The 24,205-nt window shown below is 48.6% G+C and overlaps 1 protein-coding gene and 1 pseudogene across 4 annotated transcripts in view; both read right to left on the minus strand.

Annotated features, from left to right (window-relative positions):
• Positions 1 to 11,230, minus strand: part of CRY2 (cryptochrome circadian clock 2) — a 33,280-nt gene extending 22,050 nt beyond the window's left edge. Inside the window, exons 1-2 of one of the 4 annotated variants that reach the window (XR_002341486.1) lie at positions 10,954 to 11,219; positions 2,034 to 2,142 (exon numbers count right to left, since the gene is read on the minus strand). Coding sequence is in view for 1 of the 4 variants with exons in the window: in XM_021083144.1 (XP_020938803.1) it covers positions 2,034 to 2,142; positions 10,954 to 11,171 (327 nt within the window). In the remaining 3 variants the exon portion in view is untranslated. Of the gene's footprint in view, positions 1 to 2,033; positions 2,143 to 10,953 lie in introns of all 4 variants that reach the window. The other 3 variants (XR_002341487.1, XM_021083144.1, XM_021083145.1) reach the window with 3 other exon arrangements.
• Positions 21,871 to 23,614, minus strand: LOC100517929 (annotated as a pseudogene).

A 24,205-nucleotide genomic window follows, 5' to 3' on the forward strand; every position in this document is an offset into this window, starting at 1 on the left:
TAGAAATGTAATGCTCCCAGGGGAGCCCCCAGGCCCAGAAAGAGGCACTGACTCACTGGTGGAGACGGCAGGAGACAGGACTGCCACCTCCCGTCTGCTCAGCAAGCCTTTTCCACAGCTCCTCAGGGCTCTGCTAACTTCTGGCCTAGTTTTCTTGGCAGACATGTGCTATGTGAAGTGTCCTAATGGTTTCCACAGCAACACTCTTGAGGCCAGGAGCAAACAGAGCTAAAAGGCTGCAGCTCTCAGGGAGCTGGGGAAGGAGGAGCAGCCCTTAGCCCAGAGGTCAGAGAAATTAGACCAGAGGGGCCACATGTTTAAGAAGCAGGGAATTCTTTTCCAAGTCTTTAGTCATGTCTAGTAGAAAATTTTAGATTAACTAGCAAAACTGAGAGAAAGCTGGCCCAATGAAAGGTTGTAGAGGTAGCCCGTAGAAAGCCCTACGGCATGCAACCAACAAGGAAACCACATTCCAGCCAAAGTCCCTGTCATGGTCCCTTAAAACGCTGAGCACCCAGGGCAAATGTCCTGCCATGCCCAGGCCAGCGTGGTCCTGACTCGGTCCTGCTGGGTGTGCGTCCTGGGCGAGGATGGTTATCCTTCATCCAGGGACAGTACTAAACAGAAACTTACTGTGAGTCAATTATCATGCTTAGCAGTCATAGAGATCACAGGGTTAAAGACTTTCAACCCTGTGAATAATAATATACTAGACGACACCTCCTCCAAGAAGCCTTCCTTGACCTTCTCTTTCAACATGATTCCCCTGTACCCTGCCCATTTTCCACCACAGCAATTACCATACGGCAGTGAAGCTACCCATCACTTGCCTGTTTCCTCCATCACAGTGTGAACCCTCGGGGCAGAAGCCATGCTGTCTCTTTTCATGACCCTAGGGCCTGGCATGGGGCCTAGTACACAGTAGAAGCTTCATAAACAAGAACGAATGAACCATCTACCTGTATCTCTGGACTATCACTGGGTTGGCCTCTGAGGTGCTGAGATGGGGGACAATACAGATGGAAAAGGGAGGTGAATGTGTTTGACGGTATGGTGGTGAAGACCACAACTCTGGAGCCAGAGCCTGCGCTCAAGTCCTAGACCACCCTTCTGACCTTCACGACCGTGCCAAGCTACTGTCGCCTCATCTGTAGAACAGGGACAGCAGCTCCCGCTTCTTAGGGCCGCTGTGAGGAGTAGGTGAATTAATGTACCTAAAGCATGTACCTGGAACAGTGCTTGACTCACAGTCGGCCCTCAATGAATGCGGCTGTTACCAGCACTGTGTGATTTGCGCGTGTGCGCATGTGTGGGGCGTGAAGTGAATGAGGACGTGTTTACTAAGCTCCTTGCTCTGACGGTCAGCCTTTCTTGTCTTCTGCCCCAGGAAGAGCGGGCAAGGAAGCCGGGATGGTGAGGGGCATAACCACCACCGAGCGCTGCTGAGGATGGGGGAGAGCTCTCCGTCCAGGAGCCCTTTTGTCTCTGCTTGGGCCTTAAAAAAATGTGCTTTACAGAGGGGCTGAGGGAGAAGTGGGCTGGCTACCTGATACAGCAAACGGAGGCCCATGTGGTACCCCGATGAAGATCCTCCCTATCACTGACCCCAGAGGAAGCAGGGAAGTTCCTCAGAGAGGCCGACGTCCCCACCCCCACCATAAACAGGGCGAAGCAAGACCGAAGCGCCCCTCGCTCAACAGGAAACCTCGCCCTCGAACTCCTGGCCACGGACGGGCCCTGATAAATCCTGCTGGCTTGATCCAAGAAAATATCTAAGGAAGCCAGAGACATCCAGGGTGGAATAACTTGCCACATCCCATGTCTGGACGGAGCTGGGTTTCAGAGTTTTTCCTTCACAGTTTCCATTCTGCTGGCAGCCAAGCAGCTGCCCCTGCTCCCGGCGTCCCGAGCAGCCGTGGTCAGACCAGCCCCAGGCGTTTCCATTGCCTCAGTCGGCGAACTGTCTCCTTCAGCCTGTGGGGAAACCCTAGGAGCAGACTCTCGCCGTCCACTCTTGGACGCTGCACACTTACCTTGAATAGCCTTGGGAACACGTCAGCCGGCTGGCCCCGGACTACAAAAAGGCGGGAGTTCAGTTTCCTTAAACTGGTGTCCAAATCTTCCAGAGACTGAAGTAGGAACCTGCAGAACCCACATAGGCCTTGTTGGTGGTAACAGAACAAAGAGTCACTCTTCCCTAACAAAACAGGGAGAAGCTGGCGGCACATCGTTTGCGCCAAACAAGGAGCATCGTTCTACTAGGTCCTGGGCCAGGGCTGACATAGTAGGGGAGCGGTGCTACCTCATTGAAATCCTGCCTTTGCCACTTACTAGCGGCGTGACTTTAGGCACTTAACCTCCTTAGCTTTTTTCCCCCTGATGTGCGATATGGAATTGATGTATCTATTTCATAGAACTGTTAAGAAAAGAAAGCCAAATAGGAGTTCCTGCTGTGACACAGTAGGTTAAGGATCAGGCATTGCCTCAGCTGTGGCATAGGTTGCAGCTGTGGCTCGGATCCGATCCCTGGCCCAGGAACTTCCATATGCCAGGGGTGTGGCTAAAAAGGCAAAAAAGAAAGCAAGCCAAATAATGCATGAAGAACACGTAGTATAGAGCCTGGCATATAAGAAAATCTGAGACCAGGAGTTCCCGTCATGGCGCAGTGGTTAACGAATCCGACTAGGAACCATGAGGTCGCGGGTTCGGTCCCTGCCCTTGCTCAGTGGGTTAACGATCTGGTGTTGCCGTGAGCTGTGGTGTAGGTTGCAGACGTGGCTCAGATCCTGCGTTGCTGTGGCTCTGGCGTAGGCCTGTGGCTACAGCTCCGATTAGACCCCTAGCCTGGGAACCTCCATATGCCGTGGGAGCGGCCCAAGAAATAGCAAAAAAAAAAAAAAAAAAAAAAAAAAAAAAAAAAGAAAATCTGAGACCAGTGTGAGCTGCTCCTACTCTTATTGTTGCTCTGTGATCAGAGACAAGTCACTTATTCCCACGCCTCCTCAGGCCCTGGGTGTAGATACCCGACTATCACTAGGTGGTTTTGAGAGACTCAAAAGGGAGAAGAGATGGGAAAGGCGTCTGAAACACAAGTGCAGGACTGTGATACGGGAGCCTGCAGTCCTATTAGCAGAGGAATAAGACTGCAATTCCTACCTCCCCTGGCCCAACAGACTCCGACTGTCAGCACTCATGCTTTGGGCTGCACAGATGTCTACTGCCACTGTCCCGCGGCCAGGGCTGAATTCCCAGTTCTAGGGGTTTCATTTGGGGGGTAGCTCATTCTCCAGGCCCCTGGCCACCAGGTCCTCATCCCCAGAGGGAGAAGGCCATAGAAGGTACTTCTCTACAGGATGTCCTCCCAGGCCAAACCAACTGGGGGCATTGGTTTTGAGATGGGGGAGGGGACTCCAGAAACTCAAGAGACCTAGCCTGAGAGCTGGATCACCACGGGAAAGGGAAGGAAATTACATTCCCGAGAGCCTTCAGTGTTTACTTTATAGAGCCACAAAAATTTATTACCTGTTAAGCAAGACACAATTACCTTTCTGAGAAATTCCATTCATAGATTTTACGATATGTGTTTTATCTTTAAATGAAATTAACACTTTAACCAGATGAACTATTCATGTGGTTCAAACTTCTAGAAGGGTACACAGTAAAAAGTCTCCTCTTCCTGCCTCCCCCAGGAATTTAATCCCCCTCCCCAGAGGCAACTAATATTTTCAGTGTTATGATATACCTGTTAGGCTTTTTGTTTGCTTTTTACGGCCTCACCTGCAGCATACCGAGGTTCCCAGGCTACAGCTGCTGGCCTATGCCACGGCCACAGCAACGTGGGATCTGAGCCACACCTGTGACCTACAGCACAGCTCAGGCAACGCCGGATCCTTAACCCACTGAGCGAGGCCAGGGATCAAACCCACAACGTCATTGTTACTAGTCAGATTCATTTCCTCTATGCCACAATGGGAACTCCCCTGTTACGTTTGTTTTTTTGGTTTTTTTTTTTTTGTCCCCTGTTATGCTTTTAAGTGTGTTTTCTTTTTAATTGTCTCAACACATTTTGAAAGGAAATACTATCCTCGTTTTACAGATGAGGAAACGAGATACATAGAGGATAATTAATTTGCCTAAGGTCATAGTTATTAAGTGACAAAGCTGGGACAGGGAACCTGGGTGGGTCAGACCACGTTTTCTTCTCTGTGGCCCATCGAACGCCACTCCAAGGGCTGAGAGGCTTGCAGAACCTCATGGGTTTGGCATGCCTCTCTCTGACAAACACAAACCTGACTCCAGGTAATCCACTAACATTCTGCTCTCCTTCCTGAGGAACGAAGCCCTGGCCTGGCTCACTGACACCTCCTGCTACCTACCCTGTGGCCTCCCACCCAGCCCTGTCAGCAGTGGGAATCACCAGGTTTTATTTTGAGCACAATGAAACCGGGTGGCTCCTCTGCAGCACATCACGTTCCCTTGACTATGGGAGCCTTGCAAAAGCAGCGACTGTTCCCAGGCTGCCAACTAGAGCCAGCCCCCGCTGCTGCCTCTGACGTCTACAACACAACACTCCCGGGCGGTGAATGCCACAGACCCACATTCCAACCTGAGCTGAGTCCTGGACCCAGCCCAAAGCATCTTGCTGGCTAACGAGCAGGCAGACTCTCCAAGGGCGTGCGACGCGAGACTGAAGGGCTGAATGTTGCTTCCTGCAAAACCAGAGCTCCGCCCCTGCACATTTTTTGAAGCACTGACACCCTCAGAAAAGGAAAGCTGAGACAGAGTGACGCACTTGCACCTGTGCTGCCCTCCTCTCAGGAGGAAAGTAAGAGAGACCCATGTAAACAGACTCCATGCCACCTGAAACCTGGGCCCTGCCAAGCAGAATGCCTAGGGATAACTGATGACTTAGATTCCGCAACCCCAGGACAGATGGTCCTCCACCTGCAGCTCCCAGGAATGTCCCTGCCATGCTCTTTGGGGGCCTCATCCTTCAAAGCCCACCACGCTGCACAGGACTTTGATTTGAAGCTACAAACAGGGCTGGCATGCACATGATAGCTAGCTTCCAGGTGCTTTCTGTGGACTTTATTTCTGGACTTCATTTACTACAACAAGAGATTCCTTGCAGCGTCTCGAAGTGCTGTTAATCCCAGGAGAACTCTACTTCTTTGATAAGACACATCTAGAGCCGAGGCACGGGGCAGAAGGTACTACTCTGAACCTAGCAACCAAGCGATAATAATGATAATAACAGCAACAACTAACATTTAGTGAGCACTTAAATGAACCAGGGACTATTTATTCTACCTGTTCTAGGTACACTTATTTCTCAAAGAGCCTTATGAAGTACCTACTATCATTAGTCCCATATTACAGATAAGGAAACTGAGGCACAGAGAGATAAAGTAATTTGCCCAACATCACACACCAAACAAGTGGCCAGAATTCAAACCCGGGTAGTGTGGCTTGGCATTTGAATTCTTAACCCCTAGGCTCCACCACCTCTTGACCAGGACACCCCCTGAGCACTGAGGCTGTGCAGCTGGGGACTCAGCCACCAGGGAGCACCACAGCCCAACTCAAGGGCCAACACTTTCGCTACCAAATCCTTGCTCCTCTGGGGATCAACAGCTGTGGATCACCCAGAAGCTGGCTCTGAAATGCAGCAGCTCAGGCTCCATACCAGATCTCCAGAATCAGACCTGCATTCTAGCAAGACCCTCTGATGATTCCTTTGCATATTAAAGTTTCGGAAACACTGTCTCAGAAAAGTGAACTGTGCTTCTAGCTTCTATTGGCAAGTTGCCTTTCTTTGCTTCTAATTTGTTTTTTCTTTTTTTTTTTTTTTTTTTTTTTTTTGTCTTTTTGCCTTTTCTTGGGCCACCCTGCGGCATATGGAGGTTCCCAGGCTAGGGGTCTAATCGGAGCCGTAGCCACCAGCCTACGCCAGAGCCACAGCAATGTGGGATCCGAGCCACGTCTGCAACCTACACCACAGCTCACGGCAACGCAGGATCGTTAACCCACTGAGCAAGGGCAGGGATCAAACCCGCAACCTCATGGTTCCTAGTCGGATTCGTTAACCACTGCGCCACCACGGGAACTCCTAATTTGTTTTTTCTAAACTTCTTCTGAGATCCTGATTTCTGCCTCCTCTTTAGCCCTCTAGCAATGAATGCTCTGTTAACTTCCAGCTTCCCTCCTGAGTCAAGCCTGCAGGGCTTCTCCAGGAAGAGAGGCCTCAGGATGGCCCCCAGGAGTCCCAGCCAGTTAGCAAAAGGGCAGCCACTGCTAGGGCACTACCTGTGAGGCCTGCCAAGGGATGCTTTGTAAAACACTGAAGGAACACGGAGCAGCAAGGAACACAGAGCAGCAGAGCAGCGCTGCTACTGGGCAAAAGCTCAGTGGGGCCAGTGGGTGCATTCTTTCACCAGAGAAAACCTTGGGCCTTTGTGCTCCCCTAGAGCCCTCCCCTTCACATGGCCAGTTTCTCTCTATTCAATGAGGGGGAACTCAAGAGAAAACTGGCCTGGGCATTGGAGGTAGCAGTGTTTGGGCAGGCAGCTCATCCTTGGCAGCTTGGAGCAGAGCTCACATGGCCAAAATTCAGAGCACACGGTCCTGTGTGAGCAGCTAAAGCTCACCCTCTGGATTAGACAACATGTGCAGCTGAGCTGCATTACGTAAGTGCTCCGGAGCCAGAAGCAGACAGGACAGGAGGAAACCAAATTGAGATTTCCAAAAATACTGAAAGGACTCTGTAATTCAGGGACTCCAAGGAGCTAGCCCTTTAAAATAGCACAGACAGATCTCTAGGGGAGAGCTTCTCTAGAGATGGCAGATTGTGTTGAGAAATGTTTTGTTTATCTGTTATTAAGAGGAGGAGGAAAAATGAACTCTTTTTTTGGGGTCTAGATTGCCCTTGACCAAGTTTCTCTGCTTCAAGCCAAGGTTATTTAACCGTAATGATGATATCATTGGCCGGCCAGACTGGCTACATAGGATATTAATAGAAATTAATTTCTTCTAAGTAATTAAGGAGCTTAAGCCCCTTTAAAAGGATAACCCAAACCCATACTCCATAGCAGGGAATGATCCTTAAGTATCACTTGGATAAAAATATATTTAATCTTTTCTAATTTCATGGAGAAAGATGAAGAGGCAAGTTTTTGTCCCTTTTGAAAACGGAAACCTTCTCTCAGCAGCAGAACAATACAGTGACTCACTCGGGCGGCCGTGTGAACAGCTCACTTAAACCTCCCTGCCAGAAGACCATAGCTCTCAACCCGCTTCGTGGTGACCGAGTTTCAGCAAGAACAGCCCAACAGTGTTTAGCTCCCAGCGCTGGGAGGAGAGACACACTTCTTCTCACCAGGCGTCATGGGGAGTCCCCAGGTCACCTTACTTATTAATCCTGAGAGATCTGGGCTGATACGTTCTTTCTACCAACTCCCTCTGTCCCAGAAGCTCCTGAACACGGGTGCAGCCCAGAGCTAGGGAGAAAAGGGCGAAGTGAATCGTTGCCGACAATATCTAGGTTGCAGCAGGGAGAGAAAGGTAATGAAAAACTGCAAGGGATTATTTTGGGTAGCCCTTTTTAAATCTAGAAGTAGCTCGAAACCCCCTCCCCTCTTTTCCATTTTTTTGTTCTCACTGCAATACTTCCTTTCAGATGCAGTAAATTTTGGGAGGGTAGAGCTGGGGAAAATGGCAAAGGGATTAGCTAACTAGCACTTGACCAAAAAAAGTCCTGAGGTTCCTATCACTACGATTAGCTTATAAAGTTCCCACTACCACCAACGCAAGGAGTATGCTAGCCCTTCTCCTATGCTAATACACATACATATTCTTGGTCGCCTTTCTCTGTCCACTTTTACTCTTAGAAAGTGCCATTCATGGTTATTTTAATCTGATTCATCTGCTGAAAAACGCTGTGTGGGAGTCAGTACAGGAAATGAGGAGGATAACAGAGATACAGATTCTGATTCCCCCCACCCTTCCAGATGGCCCAGGGCCCACTCTTCTGAGGGAGGCTTCTCAGAGGCAGCAACTGAAGTATTTGCAGAGCTAGGACGTTACGCTGCAGCACAATTCTCCTAGATCACTTCCAGATCCAGAAACAGGAAGACTGCACATATCGTAGTTAACCCAGAGGTAGAGCTGGCTCCATCACTCCTACCAACCCCCAACCGAGTGCATTAAACAGTCTGCAAATCTGGAGGAGCTCCCATCGTGGTGCAGCAGAAATGAATACAACTAGGAATCATGAGGTTGTGGGTTTGATCCCCGGCCTCGATCAGTGGGTTAAGGATCTGGCGTTGCTGTGGCTGTGGCGTAGGCTGGTAGCAACAGCTCCAATTCGACCCCTAGTCTGGGAACCTCCATATGCCTAGGGTGCAGCTCTAAAAATAAACAGTCTGCAGGTATGCCCTCACTCTGATTCTGAGAGCAAAGAGTATAGAGGCGGTGGTAGGTGTGTGTCTGTGCCCAGGCCCAGGAGCATTTATTGTATTCAATCTGCTTTGTGTTATTTCACCTCTTTCTTCTGATACCAAAACCAATCAGACTTCCTGCCAATGCACTGCAACACATATCCCAAGTTGCCGGACTCTGTGGTCCACTTCTCTGGCTTTGCTGCACATGACAGCTTTAAAGACCCTAGTACCCAAGTCAATGAAATCAGAATTGGGAGAGAAGTGGGCCCAGCCATCTTTTAAAGATACTTAAATGATTCTCACGCGTGGCAAGGTTGACACCCATTGCTACAGTCTGTCCCCGATTTTATTTATTTCACAGCACTTAGTTCTACCAAGTTATAGCTGTTTGCTTGTCTTCCTACATGAAAATGTAAGCTCCAGGAGCTCTGGACACATCTGCTTGTTCCCTGCTGTGCTCCTAGCAGCCCCTAGAGTAGTGCCTGGCAGATATTAGGTGCTCATTAAACGCTCAATTAACATCTGCATTCCTACACAGCCTCTGACTTCAGGATTTGATATAGGCATCTGAGCTGCCACATTCTTTTTCTTTTACTCACTCAACAGCACAATTACAAAAGGGTGACCCACAAAAATCTCTAAATACCTAGTTTCTAGAGAATCTGAGTTTAATAAGCAACAGAGGTTTTGTTGTTGGTTTTTTTTTTTTTGTCTTTTTAGGGCCACGCTTGCGGCATTTGGAGGTTCCCAGGCTAGGGGTCAAATAGGAGCTGTAACTGCCAGCCTAAGCCATAGCCACAGCAATGCCAGATCCGAGCCGCATCTGTGACCTACACCACAGCTGACGGCAATGCTGGATCCTCAACCCACTGAGCGAAGCCAGGGATCCTTAACCACCGAGCCACAATGGGACCACCTGTTGTTGATTTTTAATCTCCACTACTGCAAAGGAACAGGCAATTTTATGCCACATTCCTCAAATCCCATAAAAGAAGAAACTCCTTGACAATGTAACAAACAAGTAGTCTGGAGTCTAATTACTCTGCTCTGACTGGCACACTGCCATCAGGAGAGGGGCAAAGTCTGAGGCTTAGTCCAAGCTAAGTCCACACTAGGGATGGCTGGTCATTTGAGGATGTTTGTCAGCCCAACCTCCTATCTAGAGAAACTGGAGCAAGGGCCGAGTAATAGAGCAGACTGAAAACTGTGTGGGCAGGCTCTCCACAGAACTATCTTTAGCTGTTCCCTCCATATAAATGGGGCAGGAGGGGGGCATTTAATAGACCCACTGCTAGAAGCACTCACTCTCCTAGCAGGGCACACACCTTGGAGAGGAAAGAATGGGGAGCCAGCGTATCCTGGGAATAACTCTGCCCCTCAGTGCAACAAGGCCACAAGCAAACACCTCCAGAACAATGCAAACAAACTAGAGGACGACTGCCAGACTTGTTAAAGAGAGACGGGTACACAATGTCTCAGAACACCTTTGTTTTAAACACTGGTTATGGAGAAAACACATCAACTACCTGTTAAACTTTTCCCATGATCCTGGGAGTCATCAAAGAGGGCCCCTTGGTATCACAGCTTGCCTGCTCCCAAATCTTAGCACATCAGCTGACAAGAGTCTAATCTACAGGCTCAACTGTCCTTTAAAATCAATCTCAAGAGAAGAGGAGGAAGTAAGGGACTCTTTGTTTCTTTTTCTTCTTCCTCCCCCCTCCTGCTTTTTTCCTTAGCAAGCCCATAGCTGCTGAGGGAATTCTCCAAAATAGGTTAAGTACTGCTGTCTGCTCTCTAGCCCAGGACACAGAGTGCCTCTCAATGAACGTGCCCTTGAGAGCATGTTCTTTTATTTACAATAAAGGAGCAAAGGCACCTGCCCTACCTAATGCTAAGTCAGAGTCTCTAGACACCTCCAGAGACTGGATGATCTTGGTGGAAGGAAGACAGGATAGGTGAAAAAATGAATTCACACAAACCAGAGGCTTAAGCTTAAGACGACCTTCAGGAGCGCTCTTGAAGAATGCAGGTGTCTGCCGTGCTATTTCAGAAACCTGTCCCGGCCCTCATACCGCAATAGCTCCCGTCCTCCCCTCCCTGAGCACAACCCTAAGAACCCTAGACCAGGAGTCCCTGTTCTGCCACTCGCCGGCTGCAAGTCCTTGGGCAGGTCAACTTTGTATCTCTAAGACTCCAGAGTCTCATCGGTACAATGAGGATCATGATTTTTGTTTCACGGGGACGTCGTGAGGACCAAAAGGGATAACACAGTGAGAACGCGCCGTGCCAGAGGTTGAGCCCTGGCCCACCCAAGCCCTAACTATGGGACTAATTGCTACCCACGTCGCGGCTTCTCCCCACTGGAGACTCAGCTGCGCCTCCCTGCCCCATCTCTTTCAGGTCGGGGGCTTTCAGCAGAGGGGACTGGGGCCAGAGCCTCCCCCCTCTTAGGGTACGTGCCTCAGAGGCTAGACTGCGCTCCCCGGACCCGCAAACCCGCCCGGGGCCCCCTCACCTCCACCGGTTGATCCCGACTGAAGAGGAGGCCGCGAACCAAGGGTCGAGGATGTAAACACAGCGCACGCAGTGCGCCCCGCGAACCGCCGCCAGCAGCGCCGGGTTGTCGTGGAGCCGCAGCCCCTTGCGGAACCAGTGCACCGAAGAGGCGCCTTCCGCGCCGGCAGCGGGAGCCGGGGAGGACGCCGCAGCGGTCGCCACAGCCGCCGCCATCATTGCCTGGACTGCTCTGACTGCGGCCGCTCCGCCCCCGTCGGCGCCGCGAGCCCGGCCCCCAGCTGGCCCAGTGACCTATGACGCGCCGCTACTCTTTGGAGCCCCGCCCTCAGGCCCTGGAGCGCCTCTGCTATTGGCTGGGCGCCTCCTGCCGGGCGATTGGTTAGAGGCACCATGTCTGGCCCCGCCTCCTCACGTTCCCACCATGTGTGGGCCCTGCCGGGAGGAGCCGGAGGGCTGGGCTAGTGACGCAGGCTGGCGGTCCCCAAGGAGGTCTGGGCGTGGACCAAGTCCGAGGAACGGCGGAGCTCAGCTTCCTTTTTTAGGGCCTGGCGCTGGAAGCTGTGTGGGCTGGCGAGGGTTGCTGTGACTCCAGCAAATGACTTAAAAGGACAGACCACCGGCTGTCCTACATCATCTTCGTCATCAATATAATCATCTACCACACTCTATACATACATCATTACAGCATTCTAATACAGCTTCCATTAGATGCCAACCAACGTGATAATACCCTTACGCTGCTGTCTCCTTTACTGCTGTAAACTCAGACGAGTTGCATTCTTTCAACAAACCCTAGTGAAAGAGCTGTTTTCATTTTACCGACAAAGAAAACCGAGGCTGCTGCAGGTTGAGTAACATGCTCAATATCATACAGCTAATACTTCTACCAGGATTATTCAGAATCTGAAGTTTCTGCTTTTATCCACAATACTACACCTCTGTCAGCGTTGAGCAACTTGGCATTTACAAGTAGTAGAGTCCAAAGTGTGGGCCCTGATGTGCTGCAGTAGAGGGGTTGGGATTAGGGACTGGAATTGTGGAGAATGTGGGTTGAGATTGTAATTAGGTCATCATTGGAATTCCCAGTTTGTGGCTCAGCGGTAATGAACCCGACTAGTATCCAAGAGGATGAGGGTTTGATCCCTGGGCTTGCTCAGTGGGTTAAGATCTGGTGTTGCTGTGAACTGTGATGTAGGCTGCAGACGCGGCTCAGATCCTGAGTTGCTGTGGCTAGCAGTAGATCCGATTCAGCTCCTAGCCTGGGAACCTCCAAACTCTGCAGATATGCTCTAAAAAGCAAGAGGGAAAAAAAAAAGCCATCACATGAATTTTTCTTTTAGTTCTGTCATAGACTTAGGGGTAACTCTGAGTGTAAAGGACTGAACTGGAGTCTGTGTGGGGTTCAGAGATGTGGAGGATATTCCCCACGCGTCCCCAAGAGAGCCAGGTGGAGCCCTCTTCTGGAGTCGAGCACAGGGCTTGCTGATTGACTGAATGAGTGAATGATAGGAGAAGCCTGTAAACACCCCCACTGATGTGTTGATGGTGGGCTAAGCTAGCCTGGAGCTTTGGCATTATCAAATGGAGAGGCCGTCTCAATTTGGCTCTAGGTGGCACCCTTCCTGAATTTGGGAATGAGCAATGAAGGAAGTTAGCAATTTAATCCGCAAGTGAGTGGCACTAATTGGCACAACTGTCTAAACCACAGTGTTGTTACAATCCTAGGCGCTCTCATTGCCAGGGCTTTGCACAAACTGTTCCCTCCAACCTGGATCACACCCTGAACACCCCCCCCACACACCTTCTAACTTCAGTTTGTCCTATGTCACTGCTCAGTGTAGATGTCACTTGCTGTCTGCTCCCAGCCTTCATAGTGCCCCATCTCATTCTGTGCTTCTTAATTTCTTAAAATTATTTTTGTTTATACGGAAGTTCCCAGGCCAGGGGTCAAACCCACGCCACAGCAATAACCAGAGCCACACCAGTGACGCCAGATCTTACCCGCTCAGCCACCAGGGAACTGCTTCTTATTAACACTGACCTTAATGTATGGTAGTGGAATTTCTTATCTGTCTGTCTGCCTCATTAGATTAAAACACCCTGGAGGGCTAGGACTGTGGCTTGTCTACAGCTGTATTTCCAGGGTCTAGCTCAGTGCTTGACCCTTAATGTTCAAGGATCATTTGGGTAAAAATTGAACAGGGGCTAGAATCTCAGGTTGGCAGGAACTTTAATGGCCTATCTCAGTCCTGATCCTGTTCTTAGTTTTGAATACTCTCTCCAAAAGAAACCCAAACACCTCTGACTGGAATCCAGCCTAAACCCAGATTGGAACTTGAACCCACTTTTTCAAAAAAAATTAGAACCACTGACCTGGTATCTAGACTTAGTGAGACTCAGGTTCTTTGTGCCTCAGTGCAGAAGGATTTCTGTGAGACAAATGGATAGGTAAGAAATAGCTTTATTGAGATAGGACACTTGTGAGGGATACAAGTGGGCAGGTGAGGAGGCTCAGCCCCGAGGATTAGATGGGCTATATTTTTATAATCCAAGGAAAGTGGAGGGAGAGGGGAAATGCGCTTCTTCCTCATTCTTCAGGTAGACGTCAGGCTTACGTCATAGCTCCTCCTTCCTATTGGGTAAGAGAGTGTTTGACCCTATGAGGTCACACGAGGACTTTCATGGTGCTGATTTTTCTTCACATCAGCAGAAGGGTGGTAACAGATGCTAAAATATGTTGAATCATCTCTGGTTTCTGCATAATGAGGGTCTCCTGCTTTGAAATCTCATCTTTCCCTTAAATTCCTGTCCTTGGTCCTACGGATCATGAGCTTGCTGAACTTGAACGCGGACCTCATTTTATCTTTCACTTAATGACTGGAGCCATATCACATATTTGTATGTATGGTTTTGGAGCCATATCACATGTTTGTATGTATGTTTTATCGTGAAGCAAGCCTGCTTTGTTCCATGGTGTTCTGACGGCTTTCTTGAGCGATGATTAACTAACAGTGGTCTCCCAAAGTCCCCTAGGTTTCCCTCTCTATCTGCGGTCCCCTATGGGACTTCGACAACTACCTGTGTAACTAGCCTACTCCATCCCTATCACTGGGAATGGAACAGAGAGTGGAAGGAGATGGTTCTTCCTTACAACCTCAAAGATGCATATTCTCTTTTTCTTCTCTGAATGCCCATGATGCTTTCTCTATAGACCTTGAACTCCATGAGGGCAGAGACTGTGTTTATCTTGCTCATCAGTGTATTCCCAGCCCCTAGTTTGGTACCTGACATGTAGTAGATGCTTAATAAATATTTGCTGAATGGTTGTCATTTATCTCTTTCTATCTTATTAGGCTATTTTGAGCGGCAGTGTGGTATAATGATTAAGCCTAAGGTCTTGCATATTTGGAGTGGCTGTGTTCAAAGTCTGGTCCTGCTTTTACCTGTGTGACCTTGGATAAACTAATTGAGCTCTCTGTTTCCCACTTTTTTTTTTTTTTTTTTTTTTTTTTGCTTTTCTTTTTTAGGGCTGCACTTGCAGCATATGGAGATTCCCAGGCTAGCGATCGAATCAGAGCTGTAGCCACCAGCCTACACCACAGCCAGAGCCACAGCCATAGCAATGCTGGATCTGAACCGCATTTGTGACCTACACGACAGCTCATGGCAACGCCAGATCCTTAACCCACTGAGAGAGGATGGGGATCGAACCCACAGCCTCATAGTTCCTAGCCGGATTCCTTTCCGCTACGCCATGATGGGAACTCCTGTTCCCCACTTTCTTAACCTATACAATAGGGATGATAATAGTAGGTAGGGTATAGCAAGCATTTAACAATAGTCAGCTACGGTTATTCTGACCAGCAGGATTGTGTCTGCATTTGTCTTCCTTGCAACACATATGTCTTTACACATAATGAGTGCTCAAGTTGCTGAGTGAATAAAATATTTTTAATCAGTTTTTTTTCAAAAGTCCTCAAAATTATACCAATAATGAAAAACAAAGAGAAGTAATCACCATCAACCCCAAGCCAATCAATTATTTTTTGTCTTCCTGTTACTTTCTAGACTTTGTCCATAAATATCTAAGTGTTACAGCTTTAATCAAAGCAGAGGTGCAGGGTTGTATGCATTTTTAAACAAAATATTAAGCATGCTTCATATTGCTATGTCATGTCTGTGTTTGCTGTTTTAATGAATATATAATTCTTCGTCAAGTTGATAAAAGAGGAATTATTTTATTGAATGATTGCATATTTCTTAGGTATAATAACAGGGTAACATTCAAGAATTCGGGAGTAAATCTGGCACTGGGAGAACATGGGAGTGCAAAGTCCACTTTCGTATTTTACAGTTCAAAAGGGGCAGAGAGAAGTTGGAGAGAGACCAAAGAAATCTGGAAATCGCTAAGTAGGTGAAATGTAATCACGTACTATTTTATCCTCGGGAGAAGTGAGGACTGAGCTATGCATTTTCTTATTAACAATTTCTTATTTACAAGCATCTCTGAAGAGTAGTTGCCATGAGAATGCTTTCCTCCTTGTTTCCACTAAGGGCAGAACAAAAGAATCTAGTTTACGCTAGAAAGATTATTTAAGGAGGAACTTTAATACTAAATAGTTTGGGAATGAAACAACTTAGCCAGGTAATGGGAGGTTTCTTTCTTCGCTAAAGGTATTTACTCCAGAGGGCAGTCCTCTTTTGTCTTTTTGTTGTAGTCCTGTGTGGAGACTGGATTCGGCAATTTTTAAATTTTTTAATTTATTTTATTTTTTGCTTTTTAGGGCCTCAGGTTGGAGATTCCCAGGCTAGGGGTCCAATCAGAGCTGCAGCTGCCACCCTACGCCACAGGCGCAGCAATGCAGGATCCGAGCCGGGTCTGCCACAGCTCATGTCACGCCAGATCCTTAACCAGCTGAGCAAGGTCAGGGATCGAACACCTCATGGCTCCTAGTCGGATTCTTTACCGATGCGCCACGAGGGGAGCTCCAGGATTAGGCAATTTTTCACATTCCCGAAGAACTATGCTTTGGGTAAATATTTGATGATTGGTTGAAGGGTAACCAGGGGCGGGAGGGAGGGGAGGGGTGGAGGGAGTGAGATCCCTGGAGAGTTTAAGTGACCCGCGCCCTCTAGTGGTCAGACTGGGAAAGAAGGGGCGCCGCAGTTTCAGGCTGAGCCAGAAGCACAACGGCCCACCCACCTCTCTTTAAAGGCATTCTGCACTGCCGCGTTCCTAGCGTCAAGACTTCACTCAAAGCCTACTTTTATTTTTTCTTTTTCAATATACTTGGTGAAATGCTTTATTATTTTAAAACCATGCCTGTTTCCCAAAGTGAATGATTTCAAATAATGACATGCATTTATACTGTGAAGTAACACCTATAATATTAAAAGAATCTTTCAAACAATTTGCATTTTATAAAGGGCAGAATCATTTGACAGCAGGTATATTACAGCTGGTTTCAGTGGTCTCCTCTTGTAGGATGCTCTTGTTAAAATCCAGATTCAGGAGTTCCCATTGTGGCTCAGTGGGTTAAGAACCTGACATGACATGGTATCCATGAGGATGTGGGTTTGACTCCTGGCCTTACTCAGTGGGTTAAGGATCTGGCATTACTTCAAGCTGTGGCATAGGTTGCAGATGTGGCCCGGATCCTATGTTGCCATGGCTGTGGTGTAGGCCTGCAGCTGCAGCTCCAGTTCGACCCCTAGCCTGGGAAGTTCCATTTGCCACTTAAGTTCCATATGCTACTTAAAAAGAAAAAACAGGAGTTCCCATTGTGGCTCAGCAGAAACGAACCCTACTACTATCCATGACGATGTGGGTTTATCCCTGGCTTTGCTCAGTGGGTCAAGAATCCAACATTGCTGCAAGCTGTGGTGTAGGTCACAGGTGAGGCTCATATCTGGCATTTCTGTGGCTGTGGCATAGGTTGGCAGCTGCAGCTCTGATTCAACTCCTAGCCTGCTGCACCTGTGTCTCCTAAAAGAGAAAAAAAAATCATAAGCATAAAACAAGAAGAATCCAGATTCAACTTGGAAATGTCATGCCAAGTTTCAAGTTTTCTTCTTTTTCCTTTGTTATAGTTTTCTTTTTTTTTGGCCATGCCTAAGGCATGTGACGTTTCCAGGCCAGGGATCCAACCCATGCCATAGCAGTGACCTGAGCCACTACAGTGACAATGCCAGATCCTTAACCTACTGCACCACAAGGGAACTCCAAGTCTCTAGTTTTCTTACTCGTCCTAAAGTGCCCAGATTTGGAAGATCTGAACCCCTGAGCACCTAAGCTTCCCAGTGTTACCTCATTAAGTCACATGGACCCTGGCTCGGACCCCAACCTGACCATGGCTCTCTGTCTCCATGGGGAAGTTTCTTCTGTTAAGGTTCATACAGCCAAATACATAACCGAAGCTGAAATTAAAGCAGCTAAGCTTTATTCAATGTCCAGAGAATGGAGAAGCAGGAGCCTAGTTCACAAACCAACTTCTTCACTCAAAGCTACTTTGTTGTATGTTATTTGAAGTATTCAGATGGAAAAGCTATAAAACTTCTTCTTCTTTTTTTTTTTGTCTTTTTGCTATTTCTTGGGCCGCTCCGCGGCATATGGAGGTTCCCAGGCTAGGGGTCGAATCGGAGCTGTAGCCATTGGCCTACGCCAGAGCCACAGCAACTCGGGATCCGAGCCGCGTCTGCAACCTACACCACAGCTCATGGCAACGCCGGATCCTTAACCCACTGAGCAAGGGCAGGGACCGAACCTGCAACCTCATGGTTCCTAGTCGGATTCGTTAACCACTGCGCCACGACGGGAACTCCTATAAAACTTCTTGAGAGCATGGACTGAAAAGCCAGATGCCTTGGTTCCATGTCCAGTTCTGGTTAACTAGTAAATTACTTGGGCACGTTACTTAGACTCTCTGGGCCTCTTTTTCACTTGTAAAATGGGGATAATGATGATGACAACAATAATAAAATTTTGTTTTTCTTTTTTGGGGCCCCACCTGTGGCATATGGAGGTTCCCAGGTTAGGGGTCCAATCGGAGCTACAGCCCTGCCAGCCTATGCTGCAGCCAAAGCAATGCAGGGTCTGAGCCTCATGGTCCCTAGTTGAATGTGTTCCTGCTGCACCACAATGGGAACTCCAATAATAAAAATTTTTAAAAATAGATGCATCAAGGACTTAGAATAAGCAGATAAAAGTCTCAGAATTGAGAATCTAGAAACAGACCTTAACCTATTTGGATATTTATTCATGACCAAGATGTCTTTGTAAAGGAGTTCCCATTGTGGCTCAGCAGGTTAAGAACCCAACTTGTATTCATGAGAATGGAGGTTCGATTCCTGGCCTTGCTCAGTGGGTTAGCGGTCTGGCGTTGCTGTGAGCTGCAGTGTAGGTCACTGACACGGTTTGGATCTGGCGTTGCTGTGGCTGTGACATAGGCTGGCAGGAGCAGCTCCAATTTGGCCCCTAGCCTGGGAACTTCCATATGCCTCAGGTGCAGCCCTAAAAAGGAAAAAAAGAAAAAAAAAATAAATGAAATAAAAGTGATTTTTCCTGTAATGGAAATGAGTCAATCAGATACTCCAGTGTAAAAAAAAGATTGACCCCTATGTCAGAGCATACATATGAATCAATTCCAAGAAGATTACATACTTTTTTTTTTTCTTTTGTCCTTGTTCCTAGTTGGATTCATTTCCGCTGCGCCATGATGGGAACTCCCAGAGTTAATTTATTTTATTTTATTTTTTTTTGGTCTTTTTGCCATTTTCTTGGGCCGCTCTCATGGCATATGGAGGTTCCCAGGCTAGGGGTCTAATCGGAGCTGTAGCCACCAGCCTATGCCAGAGCCACAACAACACTGGATCCGAGCCGTGTCTGCAACCTACACTACAGCTCATGGCACCGCCGGATGGTTAACCCACTGAGCAAGGCCATGGATCAAACCCGCAACCTCATGGTTCCTAGTCGGATTCGTTAACCACTGCGCCACGACGGGAACTCCCAAGAGTTATTTTTTAATGCACTTGTTTAGGATGCTAAAAAATGGAACCAGAGAGGTGATGGTCAGGATGCACTTAATGGCTCTGCACTGTGCACTTAAAAAGGGATAAAATAGTAAATTTTATGTCAATTTTTTAAACTAAAAAAAAGAAAATGATGGAGTTCCCATTATGGCTCAATGGGTTAAGAACCCGACTAGTATCCATGAGGATGCAGGTTCGATCCCTGGCCTTGCTCAGTGGGTTAAGGATCTGGTATTGCTGAAAGTTGCAGCATATGTTGCAGAATGTGGCTCAGATCCCAAATTGCTGTGGTTGTGGCGTAGGCTAGTTCAGATTTGACTGCCAGCCTGGAACCTTCCCTATGCTTCAGGTGCAGCCCTGAAAAGGAAAGAAAAGAAAAGAAAACGAAATGGAAAAAACAAAAACAAAAACAAAAACACTAGAGAGGCTGGTGCACAGAAAGCAAAGAAGAGGTGGTGAGAAGAGGCTGAAAGATGGGCCAAGGCAGCTCAAGCAGGGCCTTGAAGATGAAGAAAAAATAGGCAAATTCCAAAAAGATCCAGATCTGTATTTTGAATGGTGCCCAGGCAACTAAGCTGCTGGTGGTCCTGCATGGACCACACATCAGAAGATGCTGCTTTAAGCCATAGTTGGGGCACTCTGGGTCCCCAAAGCTCTGAGGCCCTTCTGTCAAGCCAGTGGGAAACCAACATGGCATTGAGCTGGGGCGAGCCCTGCCAGTGTCAGGTTTCCCAGTGCCTCTTCCAATGCCACCAAAAGCCAGGCTCGTGGGAGAAGACCTGCTGGGACTTGGTAACACTGGCTGGGGGAGGGGAAGGGAGAGGAACCTGGGCATGGGTGGAGGAAATAACGGTAATAACGAGAGCACAAAATAATGCAGTGAGCTTTTTCTATGCCAGTTCATCTACTAAGCAACATATATATTTAAAATTTTATTTATTCTCGGAAAACCCAATGAACTGGGACTGGGTCTCATTCTCTCTCTCTCTCTCTCTCTCTCTCTCTCTCTCCTCTCTCTCTCGGCATATGGAAGCTCCCGGGCCAGGAATCTAATCTGAATCTAATCTGAGCTGCAACTGCAGCAATACGGGATTCTTAGCATGCTATGCCACAGAGGGAGCTCATTGTCTGCTCAGCACACAAACCTCCATCTCCAAGGTCCCCTCTCTCATGGGCTCCATGCTTGAACCACTGCCTCCTACTCCCTGTCTATGAATGACTGGACCCATATCCTAAGTCAGTCATCGCTCCCAAATCAGGATTCGCGTGTCCCGGGTCAGTTCTCTCCTAGAGCAAGCCGAGAAAACTGGTCCGCAGGGAAAGAAAACGGAGACAACTCCAAAGAGAAGCAAATGGGCGATCAGGGGGTCTCATGGAAAGAGAGAGATGAGGAGAGGATGACTGTCCTTGAATCTAGTGGCTTTGTGATGCCTGATTTCAATTCTGCTGAAGCTGGATCTGGGTCCCACAAGATGCTTCTGGGTCCTGGGTGTCTGTTTGCTGTTTGCTTAAGCTAACTTGAGGAAGGTTTTGGTTACCTGACACCAGAAGAATCTGGACCAAGGTCATAAACACAGTCTCCCAGCTTGACTCGTGGGCTGCGGGTCTGGGGTAGGGGACTGGAAGCTCTTTGCAGGTGCTCCGCCACCTCCTTTGAAAAGCAGACTGCCCCTCCCACTAGGCAGGCCTTCACTGGATGCTTCCTTCATGGGAGGAAGCTAACCTTCCATGACCTTGAGAAGGAAGGTTCCATTTCTGGCACTTTATTCTTCTAAAGTAAAAAAATGTATTTACCTGGAGTTCCCATCATGGTGCAAGGGAAATGAATCCGACTAGGAACCACGAGGTTGGCTTCGATCAGTGGGTTAAGGATCTGGGGTTGCGTGAGCTGTGGTGTAGGTCACAGACATGGCTCGGACCCTGCATTGCTGTGGCTGTGGCTGTGTTGTAGGTTAGCAGCTGTGGCTCGGATTAGACCCCTAGCCTGGGAACCTCCATATGCCGAGGGTGTGGCCCCGAAAAGACAAAAAAAAAAAAAAAAAGTATTTACCAAAATGGAGGGGAGAGTGAGGAGAGTGCTAATATTTCAGAGAAGCTACGATCCCACATTAGCGACTGAAGCCTCACTCTTGGCGGGTGGGATTCTAGGCCCCCCACACCAGACCCAGTTGGAGCCAGCACCTGATTTTCCTAAACTTCTAAGTTGAAGTGTAACATACATACAAACAAGAGATGCTTCATAAGGTATATAGCTTGAAGGAGTACCACAGAAGGAATCCCTCTGGGTATGCATGGCCAAGGTCAAAGACAGAACAGTAGCAGCACCCCAGAAACTCCCTCAGGGGCCCTCATCACTATCTGGTCCCTTCTAGTCAATGGTCCCCTTCCTGACATCTCATGTCTAATACCAGAGTTTTTATTTTTTTCTCCTATAAGGCTGACTTTACTTCTTTATTTATTTATTTAAATTTTTCAGCTGCCCTGAGACATATGGAGCTCCCAGGCCAAGGATCAGATCCGAGCCATAGTTGCAACCTAAGCCACAGCTGTGGCAACCCCAGATCCTTCACCTCCTGTGCTGGGCCGGGGATCGAACCTGTACCCCAGCACTCCCTAAACACCGCCGCCGATCCCACTGAACCACAGTGGGAATGCCCAACTTTATTTTTAAATCTCATAGGGTCTCAGGAAAGTTTTTCAAAAAAAAAAAAAAAAAAAAAAAAAACCTACAAAAAAACAGAAACAAGAGAGCGGGGGCCGGAGCTCCTTGCTGGATTGCAGAGGCTTGGTATCCGCTCTTGGCCCTAACTAGGAAGCCTCTCACTGTGGCCTCTGGGCCCTGGGAGCCCCAAAGTTGAGCCTGGCTTGGCTTAGCCTGCCTGCTCTGTGGGCTCAAGAGAAGAGTCGGGCTGTGTGCCAAGGGGCCCTGTGGCTTCAGCTGAAGGTCCACCCCAGGGTGAGATGGGAACTGACCCCTCTCACCCATTCTGCTCTCCCTGGGTTTTCAGGCCTGTGGCTGAGACAGAGAAGGGGATTAGAGCCAAATCTCTTGGCCTTTCTTCTACCTCCATCTCCTCAGGGGCACCTCCAAGGCATGGACTGATCCCCTGGGGCCTGGGCCCCAAACCCTTTTCTTCCTGGGGCTGGAGCAGTCCCTGGCCTCACGGGCCGCAGCAGCTGGTTGGGCAGATGCTCTGAATGGTGGGATCGCTCTTCTTCTGTGCTTGTGATCACTGAGGCAAGGCAGGGGCCGTCAGTTAGTGATTCTTCTCAACCCACAAACGGATAAGCCTCTTCATGCAAGAACTCTGGTGAACCAGGCAAAGAACACCACCTGCGAGCAGGTGGGGCCAGGGACATTCTTTTGGGCGCTGGTGCATCCAGGTCAAATACCAGGGAGAGGACAGACTTGCTGGGCAGGTCAAAGAACTTGATCTTGCCACCTCTGAGGTCCTGGCGGGCACTGAAAGGGTTGGTTTTAGGGGCATGGGAAGCACCACTTCCTTGGGGCCAGTAATAGGGGTCCAAGACATTCACTGTACATGGGGGCAACACTAGAGAGAGGTCTAACTGGCTTCAAGACAGCCAGATAGTACATCTTGGGCATGGGGACATGGGAGGGATATTGTCACCCTGTAAGCTCAGTTGCTTCACACCAAGTCCTTTCTCTGAGAGTCCCTTGGCTGTCCCTGTCCCTCTCCAGATCTTCCTCCTGTGGGTGGCTCAGGATTTCCTCCAAGGTCTTCCCAATCTCCACAAAGGATGTGTGCAGCTTGGGGTCCGTATGACAGCAGTTGAAGCTGCAGAAGGTCCAGGGGACAGTCTCCCACTGTGTGCTGGAAAGCATCACAGTCCAGCCCCAAATCCGCTGTTCAGGGAAGAGAGTCTGGATGCGTTGAGGATCCCACAGAGGAGGACATCATAAGAGAACACATCCGCCGTCTTGTTGTGGGGCTCGTCTCAGAGAACCTTCCGGCACCATCCAGAAGGGTGAGGCCACCACAGCCAGCGTGTCACTCCCCAGGCCAACATCAGAGATCTTGCCAGCCAGGCCAAAGTCAGCTCCCACTGCAGAGTAGCCATTCTCATCCATCTTTATGGGGCAGATCTTAGATGTGAGGTCCTGATGGAAAATGCCTTTGAAAGCCACTGCCGTGTCATAAGCCAAGTTCACTCTCACAGTCCAGGGCAAATGCAGGTTACTGTCTGGCAATTGTTCCAGATTCCAGAGTCAATATTCTCTGTAAGTACATGTAATTGTCCCAGATGTACACACACACACTCACAACTCTCAGATGTAGGGATGGGAGAGTCTATTCATGAGCTGCCCTTCTTTCAGCCTATTTGCCCAGTTACCCGTCATCTTAAGAGCCATCACCTGGCCGGAAGCTCTGGGGCGATGGTGCACCCTGAACACTTCAGAGAAGAAGCCAGATCCATTTGATCACAGGTGAAGTCAGCTAAGCACATCCGTCTGGAAAAGGCATTTAGGGGCACTCAGAGGAAGAGGATCAGACTCTTCCCACCTGGGACGTGGTCCTGTCCCCTCCACCACCTCCTTCAAAATCTTCAAGACACTCCACGCGAGGAGAAAATCCTGCAGTTAAATTTTGTTTGCTCTGATCCATAGTCTCGATACTCACTTTTTTTCTTCAAGGATGAATTCCAGACGTAATACATTTTTGTTGAATTTTATTTCTGACTGGACACTGAGGCAGGACTGAGCAGCCAGAGAGGTGCCTGAGCGGGCGGGAGGGAGGGGAGGTGGAGGCAAAGAAGGAGCACGGTCGCCTTCACGGCTCGAGGCGGTGGGGGCGTCTGGCACAGAAGCCAGCATCGGAGAAGGATGAGGAGGCGGCTGCTGTGACTCTCTGTCAGGGCTGCTCCCTCACCTTTTCGGGGGGCCCAGGAGGCTGGGCAGTTGGATGCGCTGCTGGGCTCCCCGGCAGAGAGCAACTGCAAACCTCACCATAGTTTAGCTTCTGTTGTTGTTCTTTTTAATTTACGAATTTAAGACTTTTTAATATGGGCATCGATAGATTCATCTATTTAAAATATTGACATGCTAGTCTAGTGCACATTTTCAGGTAAATAAAGGACCCCATAATCAATGAAAAGCTAGTGCTGCGTATGCATATATGATATCAACAATGCTTTTTGACTTCTAAATTCCTAGTGGAATACCTGTCTTTTAAAAGCTCTGGTCTCTAGGAGTTCCC

The sequence above is a fragment of the Sus scrofa genome, chromosome 2 (assembly GCF_000003025.6).
Source record: "Sus scrofa isolate TJ Tabasco breed Duroc chromosome 2, Sscrofa11.1, whole genome shotgun sequence".
Classification (NCBI taxonomy): Eukaryota; Metazoa; Chordata; class Mammalia; order Artiodactyla; family Suidae; genus Sus; species Sus scrofa.